Consider the following 14,717-nt stretch of genomic DNA (forward strand, 5'->3'; position numbering starts at 1 on the left):
AAACCATAAACCACGCTTATAATTTGTAGAATTTACCAATTCCTTGGCATAAATGCTTCCACCATGACCAACTGCAAGCTGTTAATGTGGTTCACTGAACATAAATTTGGGAATAAATGAACAGGCCATTTAATGGCATCTCCAACATACAGATACAATAAAAGTGATAAACTTTAAAATGCAGATAATAGGAATATCTAAAATGATGAGGGAGTGATGTTTTGTGTAATTTTGTTGTTGTTTAGTTGCTAAGTTGTGTCTAACTCTTTGTGACCCCATGGACTGCAGCACACCAGGTTTCTCTGTCCTTCACTATCTCCTGGAGTTTGATCAAATTCATGTCCATTGAGTTGGTGATGCTGTCTAACGAGTTCATCCTCTCTCACCTGCTTCTCCTTTTGCTTTCAATCTTCCCCAGCATCAGGGTCTTTTCCATTGAGTTGGTTCTTCGCATCAGGTGGCTAAAGTACTGGAGCTTCAGCTTTAGCATCAGTCCTTCCAATGAAATCCAGGGTTGATTTTCTTTAGGATCGACTGGTTTGTTCTTGCTGTCCAAGGGACTTTCAAGAGTCATCTCCAGCACTATAATTCAAAAGCAGCAGTTCTTTGGTGCTCAGCATTCTTTATGGTCCAACTCTCACATCCATTATTACTAAAATGTCTGTTAGAGATTAAACCAGTTGACATCCCCATCTGTGTGTATTTCACCACCTTCAAGAAAATAAATGTTGCGAACATTTTAATCTTTGTCAAAATAGTATGTCATTGAATTTTAACTTGAATATACAAATTTTGAATATTTGTATATATTTTCCTCACTAAAAAGTATGTTATAATTTTAGTAGCTTCACTTAGGAGTGCTGTACTGCCATTTTTACTACAAATATTTCTTTCAGGTGATGTAATTCTGTTGAGAAATCACGATTTTCTATTTTTATGTTTTTTTCTTATCATACTTTCATGTGGATACAGAAGTTTATCTATTTATTGTTTATATATGAACAAGTTGGATTTGGGGGGCAAGTTATCAGGAGGTTTATATGACATGGGGGATAGGACATTTTCCCCAGATTCTTGGCTCATTGGTCCCCTCTTCAGCTGCAACATTTTTACTGTCTTTGTGAAGACATACTTTTCTCTTCTTCATTACATGCACACTGACTTGCTTTTTTTCTGGTATTCTGGAGAAATTCACTCTCAATGTGAGGCACTGTCTTTCTGAGACTGATAATTCTCTGCTGTTTTCAGTATTCTTTTACTACTAAAACTTCTTAGTACTTTGGGATTTTCCTGCATAAATAGCCTCGCTGCTGTGATGCCCTCTTGTAATGCTGACACCAAATCTGCTGATTTGTATTCCCTCTGCCTAGACATGATTTGAAGTTTTTGGATTTACCAATTTTTTTTTTCTAGTTTCATTAAGGTTTAGGTTGTGGAGAACTTACTCTTATTTTTTTAAGCAGATATTTAGGACTATTGCTAAGTTTTTACTTGTACCAGAGATGAGAAGTGTGGTTATTATGTCCATTTAAAAATTTTTAACTTTTTACAAATACATCTGACAAGTCTCTTTTTAGATACGCTAATTTTAATGCTACAATGAGGCTAAAACTGAGTCCTGTTCTCTTACTGTATTCACTGAATATCTGCTTTTATTCTATATGAGCTGCTTTATAGGTTTAACTCAGCAATCCTAAATATGCTTCCTAGTTCTATGTATCACACATATCACACTGACTCAGAATTTATCACAGATTTCTGTCCTTAATTATGTTGCAAGGGAATTTAATTCTAGCATTTCTAACCATTTTACTCACCATAGATCATCCTTATATACTTTCAGATGATGAACTTGCCTCAGTTAACCCATACAGTCTATTAGCGGAGCTTTACTAATGCGACTGTTATCACTCCTTCTCAGAGCGATGGAGAACGTTACCACAGTGAATGAGTTTCTCCTGCTGGAACTGACCTCCACTCAGGAGCTGCAGCCTGTTCTCTTTGTGACCCTCCTGATTATATACATGATCGATCTGTTTGGAAATGGGTCCATATTAGTGGTTGTCATCTCGGAGCCAAGGCTCTCCACCCCTATGTACTTTTTCCTGGGAAATCTTTCTTGTCTGGATATCTGCTATTCTTCAGTGACACTGCCCATACTAATGGCAAACCTCCTCTCTGCTCACAAGGCCGTATCTTTCCTGGGCTGCATCACTCAGCTACACTTCCTCCACTTTCTGGGCTGCACTGAGGCCATCTTGCTGGCCATTATGGGTTTTGACCAATTTGTGGCCATCTGTTATCCACTTCGCTACACTGTTATCATGAACCTCAAGGTGTGTATTCTCTTGGCAGCCATGGTGGCCTGGATCACTAGCTTTTTTAATGCTCTGATGCATTCTGTCATGACTGCACGTCTGAACTTTTGCCACTCTCTGAAACTCAATCACTTCTTTTGTGATGTGAAGCCCCTCTTAGAGTTGGCTTGCGGTGACATTTGGCTCAATCAGTGGCTCATTTTTATTGTCACTGGCAGCTTAGCTTTGGTACCACGTTTCTTCACTTTCCTCTCCTACTTGTATATTATCAGCTTCCTTCTGTTCAAGAACCATACCTGTCGTGTGCTCCACAAGGCTCTGTCCACATGTGCCTCCCATTTAATGGTGGTATCTCTGTTTTATGGAACTGTGTTCCTGCCTGGAGAATCCCAGGGACGGGAGCCTGGTGGGCTTCCGTCTGTGGGGTCACACAGAGTCGGACACGACTGAAGTGACTTAGCAGCAGCAGCAGCAGGGCTCACCTACATCTCCCCAACCTCTGCCACCTCTGTAATACAGGAGCGGTATGTGGCTGTCATACATACCACTGTCACTTCACTGCTGAATCCATTGATATACACCCTTAGGAATAAGGAAGTGAAGTTGGCTCTGAGCAGAGTGTTTGGGAGGAAACTGAAGCTGCCTAAAGAAAATCATTGGCAGCACTAGAAAAAAATCAAAACTCCATTTTATGTTTATGATATTTATTTCTCATTTTAATTCTTTTGAAACATTTCTTGAATTTTCTTTTCCTATCAGAAATTTGTTCCATTTGTAGCTGTGTTCTTCACATACATGATTCCAATTACTCTTCATTAGTCATTCGTTGACTTGAAATATGTTTTTCAGCAAGCAGTGCTCAATTTGCAGAGGATACTACCTTGGAAATGACACATGAGTACCTGACATGAGGACACGGATCTTTTTCATTTGAAAAGGTTTGTAAAGATAAGATGAATAAGTTAACACATATGTCTTTCAGAAGATAAAACATAGAATGAGCAAGAATGAGCATGTGCCAACGGGCACTCTTGTAAGACTGGGTCTATGAAATCTTCTTTAAGAAATGACATTTGAGCAGAATGCCAAAGGAAGTAGGGAAGTGAGTCATGCAAGTATGTGACAATGAAGTTTTTTATGTAGAAATGACAGAAAATGAAAGTGTATTGGTATAGAGTGTTGTTCCAGTAAGATGTCCCATGTGCCTGGAGCTCAGTGAGTAATGAAGTGGGAGGCAGGAGACAAGGGCAGAAAGTTGATGGTAGTCATGTCATGGGCATTCTGTTGTTTGGCTGAAGGCTTTCAGCACTTACTCTGAGTGATTAGTATGATACGGGGCATTTGAGTGAAGAACTGACTTGACTTGACTTCTGTGGTGAAAGAATCACAATGTTACTGTGATGAGAACAGAGTAGGGGAGCAAGGATGAAGTTCAGTTCAGTTCAGTCGCTCAGTCGTGTCCGACTCTCTGCGACCCCATGAATCACAGCACGCCAGGCCTCCCTGTCCATCACCAACTCCCGGAGTACACTCAAACTCATGTCCACAGAGTCGGTGATGCCATCCAGCCATCTCATTCTCTGTCGTCCCCTTCTCCTCCCGCCCCCAACCTTTCCCAGCATCAGAGTCTTTTCCAGTGAGTCAACTCGTCGCATGAGGTGGCCAAAGTATTGCAGCTTCAGCTTTAGCATCAGTCCCTCCAGAACATCCAGGATTGATCTCCTCTAGAATGGACTGGTTGGATCTCCTTGCAGTATAAGGGACTCTCAAGAGTCTTCTCCAACACCACAGTTCAAAAGCATCGATTCTTCGGTGATCAGCTTTCTTCACAGTCCAACTCTCACATCCATACATGACCACGGGAAAAACCATTGCCTTGACTAGACGGACCTTGGTTGGCAAAGTAATGTCTCTGCTTTTTAATATACTATCAAGGTTGGTCATAACTTTCCTTCCAAGGAGCAAGCGTCTTTTAATTTCATGGCTGCAATCAGCATCAGTGATTTTGGAGCCCCCAAAAATAAAGTCTGACACTGTTTCCACTGTTTTTCCATCTATTTCCCATGAAGTGATGGGACCAGATGCCATGATCTTTGTTTTCTGAATGTTGAACTTCAAGCCAACCTTTTCACTCTCCTCTTTCACTTTCATCAAGAGGCTTTTGAGTTCCTCTTCACTTTCTGCCATAAGGGTAGTGTCATCTGCATATCTGAGGTTATTGATATTTCTCCCAGCAATCTTGATTCCAGCTTGTGCTTCTTCCAGCCCAGCGTTCCTCATGATGTACTCTGCATATAAGTTAAATAAACAAGGTGACAATATACAACCTTGACGTACACCTTTTCCTATTTGGAACCAGTCTGTTGTTCCATGTCCAGTTCTGACTGTTGCTTCCTGACCTGCATACAGGTTTCTCAAGAGGCAGGTCAGGTGGTCTGGGATTCCCATCTCTTTCAGAATGTTCCACGGTTTATTGTGATTGACACAGTCAAAGGCTTTGGCATAGTCAATGAAGCAGAAATAGATGTTTTTCTGGAACTCTCTTGCTTTCTCCATGATCCAGCGGATGTTGGCAATTTGATCTCTGGTGCCTCTGCCTTTTCTAAAACCTGCTTGAACATCTGGGAGTTCATGGTTTACATACTGCTGAAGCCTGGCTTGGAGAATTTTGAGCATGACTTTACTAGCGTGTGAGATGAGTGCAATTGTGCGGTAGTTTGAGCATTCTTTGGCATTGCCTTTCTTTGGGATTGGAATGAAGACTGACCTCTTCCAGTCCTGTGGCCAGCGCTGAGTTTTCCAAATCTGCTGGCATATTGAGTGCAGCACTTTCACAGCATCATCTTTCAAGTCTTGAAATAGCTCAACTGGAATTCCATCACCTCCACTAGCTTTGTTAGTAGTGATGCTTTCTAAGGCCCACTTGACTTCACATTCCAAGATGTCTGGCTCTAGGTCAGTGATCACGTTATCGTGACTATCTTGGTCGTGAAGATCTTTTTTGTACAGTTCTTCTGTGTATTCCTGCCACCTCTTCTTAATATCTTCTGCTTCTGTTAGGTCCATACCATTTCTGTCCTTTATCGAGCCCATCTTTGCATGAAATGTTCCCTTGGAATCTCTAATTTTCTTGAAGAGGTCTCTTGTTTTTCCTATTCTGTTGTTTTCCTCTATTTCTTTGCATTGATCACTGAGGAAGTCTTTCTTATCTCTCCTTTGGAACTCTGCATTCAGATGCTTATATCTTTCCTTTTCTCCTTTGCTTTTCGCCTCTCTTCTTTTCACAGCTATTTGTAAGGCCTCCTCAGACAGCCATTTCGCTCTTCTGCATTTCTTTTCCAGGGATGGTCTTGGTTCCTGTCTCCTGTACAATGTCATGAACCTCCGTCCAGAGTTCATCAGGCACTCTATCAATCAGATCTAGTCCCTTAAATCTATTTCTCACTTCCACTGTATAATCATAAGGGATTTGATTGAGGTCATATCTGAATGGTCTAGTGGTTTTCCCTACTTTCTTCAAATTAAGGATGAAGTTAGGATTTCCTTATAATCTTTTGGATGAGAATTGATGGAAGCCTAGACAAGGGTAATAATGGTGGGGATAGGAGAAGCAGTTAGATTCTGGATGTATTTTGAACACTCAACTTTCATTATTTACTGATAGCTGTGTGGTAGGAAGGTGAGAGGCATCGAGGATGATCAATAATTTTTATGTACTTATGTTAATACCAAGATATGTCGATAGTGTAGAAAAATCAGGCTATGAACAGAGAAGGGTGGATAACGGTATTGATTTGTTTTTCTCACCATCATAATGTTTTGGATTGAGTTCTCCTTCCTATTAATTGGGCTTCCCTGATAGCTCAGACAATAAGCAATCTGCCTGCAATGCAGGAGACCCGGATTTGATCCCTGGGTCAGGAAGATCCGCTGAAGAAGGGAATGGCTACCCACTCCAGTATTCTTGCCTGGAGAGTTCCATGGGCAGAGGGGCCTTGTGAGCTACAGTCCATAGGTTTACAAAGAATGGGACACAACTGAAATGACTTAGTAGGGCACACACAGAAAATTACCACAAAAGTATAACAGTTTAAGTGTGTTGGTCCACAAGATCTTAGTGATGTAAAAATAATCATTGATGTTAAGATAAAGGAAAAATTCCCAAGTATTTTCTTTTGATTTCTTTTCAGAACATGCCAATACAGGCAGACCTCAGAGATATTGGGTGTTTCCAGACCACCACCATAAAGATGATATGACAATAAAGCAAGTCACATGAATACTTTGTTCCCAGTGCTTGTAAAAGTTTTGTGTACACTCTACTGTAATCTATTAAGTGTACAATAGCATTATGTCTAAAAACCATGTATGAACCTTAATTAAAAATACTTTATTGCTAAAAAATGCTAACTATCATCTGAACTCTTCAGTGAGATGTAGTAATAGCAACAAAGATCACTGATCACAGGTCACCATAACGAATATAAAGTACTGGAAAAGTTTGAAATACTGTGAGAATTACCAATATGTGACAGGTGATTCAAAGTGGGCAAATTCTGTTGGGAAACGGAGCTGACAGGCTTTCTTAGTCAGACCTTGTGCCATGTTGTCACAGACCTTCAATGTTGTAACAACATTACAATTTTGTAACAACAGCAAAAAAACATAGTATCCATGGAGTGCAATAAAATAAAACAATAAATCAAAGTATGTAGGTATCTCAAGTAGAAAAATGGTGAAAATGCTGGACTCTCCTTCCTATACCACACTCTTCTTCTGGATCTTGGTCCTGAAAATTCTCAATGCCTTGTTAGCTCTCTGACTCCTTCAGAAGGACTTTTACTACATTGACCAACCTTTTGTTTCCAACCTGCTGCTGCTGCCAAGTCACGTCAGTCGTGTCCGACTCTGTGCGATCCCATAGACAGCAGCCCACTAGGCTCCCCTGTCCCTGGGATTCTCCGGGCAAGAACAGTGGAGTGGGTTGCCATCTCCTTCTCCAATGCATTAAAGTGAAAAGTGAAAGTGAAGTCACTCAGTCATGTCCAACTCTTCTCGACACCACGCACTGCAGCCTACCAGGCTCCTCTGTCCATGGGATTTCCCAGGCAAGAGTACTGGCGTGGGGTGCCATTGCCTTCTCTGAGGGTTATAAAAAATAGCGCAACCTACTGTTGCCAAAAGCATAAGTTTAGCTGTAGCATTTCTTTATTTTTTAAAATTAATTTAATTTAATTGGATGCTAATTACTTTACAATATTGTAGTAGCTTTTGCCATGCATTGACATGAATCAGCCATAGATGTCCGTGTGTCCCCCATCCTGAACCCCTCTCCTACTTCCCTCCCCATCCCATCCCTCAGGGTCATCTCAGTGCTCTGGCCCTGAGTGCCCTGTCTCATGCATCGAACCTGGGCTGTAGCATTTTTGATCCCACTTTTGAAGTCAGGTGATTTCTCCCTTTGTGAAACAGCTGAGATGTGTGGCTCTAGATCTGTTCTCACAGCTTTAGTAACAGACTATTTCCTTCAAATATGCAGAATTATTCTCTACATCACCGCCCCCAACCGGAAATAACTTCTGTCTAATTTGGCTTACTTCTTTTAGTCCACACTGACTGCTCTGCTCTAGGAACCAAACAAGGTCAAGAAAATTTCCTGCTGCTGTCTGGTTCATATCTTAACCTGTGCTGCTTACTTTAAAAAGAGAAAACTGCCAACTTTTCCTTAGCTTTGCAGAAATGGACCTCCTTTCTTAACATCTTCCTTCTCCCTTCTCTTGCCTGAATTGTTTTTTAAATATTTATTTCTATTTTATTGTTCTGGGATTCAGACTTTTTCTAATATTTGTTTTGAAATAAAGTTTGGATTTATGCTTCTTTCTCTCCTTATTTCTTTCAGGAAAGTTTTTAGAAGATAAGAGAGGAACACTGATTAATCCAACCGTATTATTAACACTGTTATTAACACTGACTTTAATAACAGCTATATTAGCACTGGATGTTTTATTTGTAGACTTAAATGATGTAAATAGTAATTTTCATGGCTGAATTTCTGTGAATCTCTTCACCAAAAAAGCTGGCTAAAATTTGTGTGGTAGCAAAATAAATGCAGAATGATTAGAAAAAAATGAATCACTTGCTATTATTGTCAATTGATTACAGTGGCTATGATGACATTTTACAGAAGGAGATAAAAAGCAAAACTTTTAAGGTCTTCCCTGGTGGCTTAGAGTAAAAGAATCTGCTTGCCAATGTAGGAGACACAGATTCAATCCCCGATCCAGGAAAATCCAAATGCTCAGAGCAAGTAATCACAGGCACACAACTATTGAGCCTTTGCTCCAGAGTCCAAGAACCACAACTACTAAATACAAGTGCTGAAACTAGTGAAGCTCACGTGTGTTAGAGCTAGTGTTCCGCAACAAGAGAAGCCACTGCAGTGAGAAGCCCATGCTCCGCAACTAGAGAGTGGGCCCCACTCTGCAACTAGAGAAACTCTCGTGCAGCAGTGAAGACCCAGAGCAGACAAAATAAACAAATAAATAAAAATTTTAAAGCAAAACTTTTAGATATTATGCTCTTTTTAGATTTCACTCTTTTTTGAACAATTACTTCTCTTATTTCTCTAATTGTATGCTATTTAAATTTATGTAATTATGTAATGAAGTTCACATTAACATCATTTAAATACAACAATAAAAACAACAGCAATAATAAAAATTTCAACATTATCCAGTTATAAGGATTTAATATTATGGAAAATTATAATGGTAGTACTCTTTTGTGGAAAATGATAATAATGGTATTTTTCTTATTTTGCCCCTATAGACAATTTTACAATATACCTTAATTATTAGTAAGATACCTAAAGTCCCCAAAGTCTTCATCACTGCTATTTGGGGAAAAGTAATTAGATTCTCAGTACACTGTGTGTGCTTTTTAAAAGAAATCATATAAACAGGAGGGTTTACAAAGAAGAGGGTTCCTGGTGTTGTGTATGTGAGTTGGACGAGAACAGCAGACTCCAGCCACACTTCCAGTGGTTCCAAACATAAGTGGGCACAGATGGTAACACTATAGGGGAAAATTTAACTCCTGTTCACATAATAATATGAGGGAGAGGCTATTATTTCTTTATAAGGGTAACATTTTTCTTCATGACAACTCCTGGTTGAACCTATAAAACAGCAAATCAAATTAAACCAAACTGGGTAAGTGGGGCAAAAATAAGTTGTCTTGAAAAAACAAAGAGACTTCCTATGAGTTTTCTGCAAAGGGCAATCAGCTAAGTTAATTCCTTATGAAAGGAGACTAGAAAGATTGGTTTAACAATGAACAAATATGTGTTGTGTGCCAGATACTGTTATAGATGCTCAGAAGGCATCATTAAGAGACAATACACTGACTTTGTAAAGATTATATCCAACTAAGGGAGCAGGTAATACACAATAAAGAGAATAAATAGATTAACGATATGGGATTTCAGAAGGTGTTATGTGTCATGGGGAAATGAAAGGTGAGTGAGGCGGGTATGGAGTGTATGAGGGCACCAATAGGATGATCAGAATGAGTCTCATTGAATAAATACCATTTGATGTATGACTGAAATGAAGTTAGGGCTTTTGTCAGACAGCTAGTCATGGGGAAGGGCAAAGGGGAACAGCAAAGAGGCCAGTTGACTTGACTGATTGAACTTACGGGAGAAAGGGAGGAAATTGAGGCTGGAAGAGTAAAAAGAAAAAGACATTACAGAGCTTGTAGTCTTTCCCAGATTTTGAGTTTATGGAGAATTTCCTGGTGGTCCAGTGGTTAGGGCTCCACACTTTCATGCCAAGTGTCCAGATTCCATCTCTGGTTGGGAGACTAAGATCACACAAGTTGTGTGGTGTGGCAATGAATAAAGAGGTTTGAATTTATAATCTGAGCTGAAGTGTGGTGGGAGGGTTATAAGAAAAAGCATGATGATGGAAGGTGATTTATGGGCAAGGTTAGAAGCAAGAAGCTATTAATAATAATACTATAACTGCTAATAATAATAACTGAGACATGACATGGACTCACTCGATAGCTAGAGAAGTGAAAATAAGTGGAAGATTCTGTGCATATGCATTTAATATTTGATCCAACAACTAGAGTTCAGGGGAACATTGAAGTAAAGGTCTAATGAGGTAGGTTGAAGAGAAACAGGAAAGAATAAGAGTGGAGACCATCAATTTAGACATTATTTGTGAGAAGCTTTGATGCAAAGATCAGAGAAAATGGACAGTGAAGACAAACAGTGAGAAAGGAAGATTTAAAAAGAATTTTTATGATAGGAGAAATAATAGCCGGTTCCTTTGCTGAAGAGAATGTTACATCAGAGAAAGGAAAAATAACTGTGGAAGAGAGAATGGCATTGCCCGATTAAGCAAATGGGTATCATTTGAAGCACAAGCAAGAGATTTGGCTTAAAAAGCAGAGATTGGACAGGGAGAGAGGCCCATGAGCGAGCAGATATCTGTATGATTCATGTCGTCATATGACAGAAATTAACACACCATTACAAAGCAATTATCCTCAATTAAAAATAAACTAAAAAGAAAGTACAATCACTTTCTAATAATACAGACACGAATGATAGTGAGTCTGGAAGTTCTTTTCAATTGCTTCAAATTTCTTATAGACAAGGAAGCAAGATCAGCATTGGACAGTCAATATGGAGAAGAAGGTTGGCCAGAGGTTTGAAATGTTTATCCAGGAGTGTGCGAGGGTGAATGGACTTGACAGCTGTAAATAAGTCCTTGAATACATTGTAACTTGATCAAATAGAAGCTGAATTTCAGCTATGGTGTGAATTTCAAATATAGTTGAATTTCAGCAAGTATTTAGCAAAAAATCAGTATTAGCATTCTGTGAATGTCAGTTCAACAAAGAAATCTCTTGCATCGTTGATGAATTCCATTAGGGTTTGGTATGTTTATGTTAATAACTAAGACAAAAGTGAATCAAAGAAGTTATATGCCTGGGTTTCTCTTATTGGTCAGTGGTATTAGTTTTCCTGAAGTACAAAACTTTTTGAATACCGGAAGAAATGTTCCTCCTTTTTTGTGTTATTCACAATATAATGGCTACAAATATGACACACTTTTAAGTTTAATCTGCATCATTTCCACCACTTTCTTAAGCCTAGACAATCAGAAAACCATAAACCATGCTTATAATTTGTAGAATTTACCAATTCCTTGGCATAAATGCTTCCACCATGACCAACTGCAAGCTGTTAATGTGGTTCACTGAACATGAATTTGGGAATAAATGAACAGGCCATTTTATGGCATCTCCAACATACAGATACAATAAAAATGATAAACTTTAAAATGCAGATAATAGGAACATCTAAAATGATGAGGGAGTGATGTTTTGTGTAATTTTGTTGTTGTTTAGTTGCTAAGTTGTGTCTAACTGTTTGTGACCCCATGGACTGCAGCACACCAGGTTTCTCTGTCCTTCACTATCTCCTGGAGTTTGATCAAATTCATGTCCATTGCGTTGGTGATGCTGTCTAACGAGTTCATCCTCTCTCACCTGCTTCTCCTTTTGCTTTCAATCTTCCCCAGCATCAGGGTCTTTTCCATTGAGTTGGTTCTTCGCATCAGGTGGCTAAAGTACTGGAGCTTCAGCTTTAGCATCAGTCCTTCCAATGAAATCCAGGGTTGATTTTCTTTAGGATCGACTGGTTTGATCTTGCTGTCCAAGGGACTTTCAAGAGTCATCTCCAGCACTATAATTCAAAAGCAGCAGTTCTTTGGTGCTCAGCATTCTTTATGGTCCAACTCTCACATCCATTATTACTAAAATGTCTGTTAGAGATTAAACCAGTTGACATCCCCATCTGTGTGTATTTCACCACCTTCAAGAAAATAAATGTTGCAAACATTTTAATCTTTGTCAAAATAGTATGTCATTGAATTTTAACTTGAATATACAAATTTTGAATATTTGTATATATTTTCCTCACTAAAAAGTATGTTATAATTTTAGTAGCTTCACTTAGGAGTGCTGTACCGCCATTTTTACTACAAATATTTCTTTCAGGTGATGTAATTCTGTTGAGAAATCACGATTTTCTATTTTTATGTTTTTTTCTGATCATACTTTCATGTGGATACAGAAGTTTATCTATTTATTGTTTATATATGAACAAGTTGGATTTGCGGGGCAAGTTATCAGGAGGTTTATATGGCATGGGGGATAGGACATTTTCCCCAGATTCTTGGCTCATTGGTCCCCTCTTCAGCTGCAACATTTTTACTGTCTTTGTGATGACATACTTTTCTCTTCTTCATTACATGCACACTGACTTGCTTTTTTTCTGGTCTTCTGGAGAAATTCACTCTCAATGTGAGGCACTGTCTTTCTGAGACTGATAGTTCTCTGCTGTTTTCAGTATTCTTTTACTACTAAAACTTCTTAGTACTTTGGGATTTTCCTGCATAAATAGCCTTGCTGCTGTGATGCCCTCTTGTAATGCTGACACCAAATCTGCTGATTTGTATTCCCTCTGCCTACACATGATTTGAAGTTTTTGGATTTACCAATTTTTTTTTTTCTAGTTTCATGAAGGTTTAGGTTGTGGAGAACTTACTCTTATTTTTTTAAGCAGATATTTAGGACTATTGCTAAGTTTTTACTTGTACCAGAGATGAGAAGTGTGGTTATTATGTCCATTTAAAAATATTTAACTTTTTACAAATACATCTGACAAGTCTCTTTTTAGATACACTAATTTTAATGCTACAATGAGGCTAAAACTGAGTCCTGTTCTCTTACTGTATTCACTGAATATCTGCTTTTATTCTGTATGAGCTGCTTTATAGGTTTAACTCAGCAATCCTAAATATGCTTCCTAGTTCTATGTATCACACATATCACACTGACTCAGAATTTATCACAGATTTCTGTCCTTAATTATGTTGCAAGTGAATTTAATTCTAGCATTTCTAATCATTTTACTCACCATAGATCATCCTTATATACTTTCAGATGATGAACTTGCTTCAGTTAACCCATACAGTCTACTAGCGGAGCTTTACTAATGCGACTGTTATCACTCCTTCTCAGAGCGATGGAGAACGTTACCACAGTGAATGAGTTTCTCCTGCAGGAACTGACCTCCACTCAGGAGCTGCAGCCTGTTCTCTTTATGACCCTCCTGATTATATACATGATCGATCTGTTTGGAAATGGGTCCATATTAGTGGTTGTCATCTCAGAGTCAAGGCTCTCCACCCCTATGTACTTTTTCCTGGGAAATCTTTCTTGTCTGGATATCTGCTATTCTTCAGTGACACTGCCCATACTAATGGCAAACCTCCTCTCTGCTCACAAGGCCGTATCTTTCCTGGGCTGCATCACTCAGCTACACTTCCTCCACTTTCTGGGCTGCACTGAGGCCATCTTGCTGGCCATTATGGGTTTTGACCAATTTGTGGCCATATGTTATCCACTTCGCTACACTGTTATCATGAACCTCAAGGTGTGTATTCTCCTGGCAACTGTGGCCTGGATCACTAGCTTTTTTAATGCTCTGATGCATTCTGTCATGACTGCACGTCTGAACTTTTGCCACTCTTTGAAACTCAACTACTTCTTCTGCGATGTGAAGCCTCTCTTAGAGTTGGCTTGTGGTGACATTCAGCTCAATCAGTGGCTCACTTTTATTGTCTCTGGCAGCTTATCTTTGGCAGCGTGCTTTCTCACTTTCCTCTCCTACTTGTATATTATCAGCTTCCTTCTGTTCAAGAACCAGACCTGCCGTGGGCTCCACAAGGCTCTGTCCATATGTGCCTCCCATTTCATGCTCATATTTCTGTTTTATGGAACTGTGGGGCTCACCTACATCCCCCTTGCCTCTCCCACATCTGTATCACAGGGACGGTATGTGGCTGTCATACACACCACTGTCACTTCACTGCTGAATCCATTGATATACACCCTTAGGAATAAGGAAGTGAAGTTGGCTTTGAAGAGAGTCTTTGGGAGGAAACTGAAGCTGTCTGTCTAAAGAAAATCATTGGCCACATAGGAATAAATAAAAACAGTGCTTTTTATGACATTCGTTTTCTCATATCTAATAAATTTGATACATTTCTTGAATTCTGTTTTCATTTTAGAAATGGTAGGGAGATGAGAGGCATCAAGGATGATCATTAATTTTTATTTATTTATGTTAACACCAAGAAATGTCTATAGTGTAGAATTAGGCTATGAATAGAGCAAGGGTGTGATAAAAGTTTTTATTTGCTTTTCACATAATAAAATTGTTTTGAATTGAGTTTTCCTTCCTACTAACTAATCTTCTTTATGCATAGAACAATATATTAAAAAAATAATCTTGAGATTAGTGTGCAGGCTTTACTT

General features: G+C 39.0%; 2 protein-coding genes across 2 annotated transcripts; both read left to right on the forward strand.

Annotated features, from left to right (window-relative positions):
* Positions 1–1,925: 1,925 nt before the first annotated feature.
* On the forward strand, positions 1,926–2,987 carry LOC129557765 (olfactory receptor 12D3-like). Its single transcript, XM_055428400.2, has 2 exons — positions 1,926–2,693; positions 2,796–2,987. Exons 1-2 carry the CDS (start codon positions 1,926–1,928, stop codon positions 2,985–2,987), a joined length of 960 nt encoding a protein of 319 aa, XP_055284375.2.
* A 10,405-nt stretch (positions 2,988–13,392) lies between these two features.
* Positions 13,393–14,361, forward strand: LOC129543539 (olfactory receptor 12D3-like). Its single transcript, XM_088831109.1, has one exon. It carries the CDS (start codon positions 13,393–13,395, stop codon positions 14,359–14,361), a length of 969 nt encoding a protein of 322 aa, XP_088687235.1.
* Positions 14,362–14,717: the final 356 nt, after the last annotated feature.

The sequence above is a fragment of the Moschus berezovskii genome, chromosome 23, assembly GCF_049115385.1.
Source record: "Moschus berezovskii isolate FMDL1 chromosome 23, NW_MosBer_1.0, whole genome shotgun sequence".
Lineage (NCBI taxonomy): Eukaryota > Metazoa > Chordata > Mammalia > Artiodactyla > Moschidae > Moschus > Moschus berezovskii.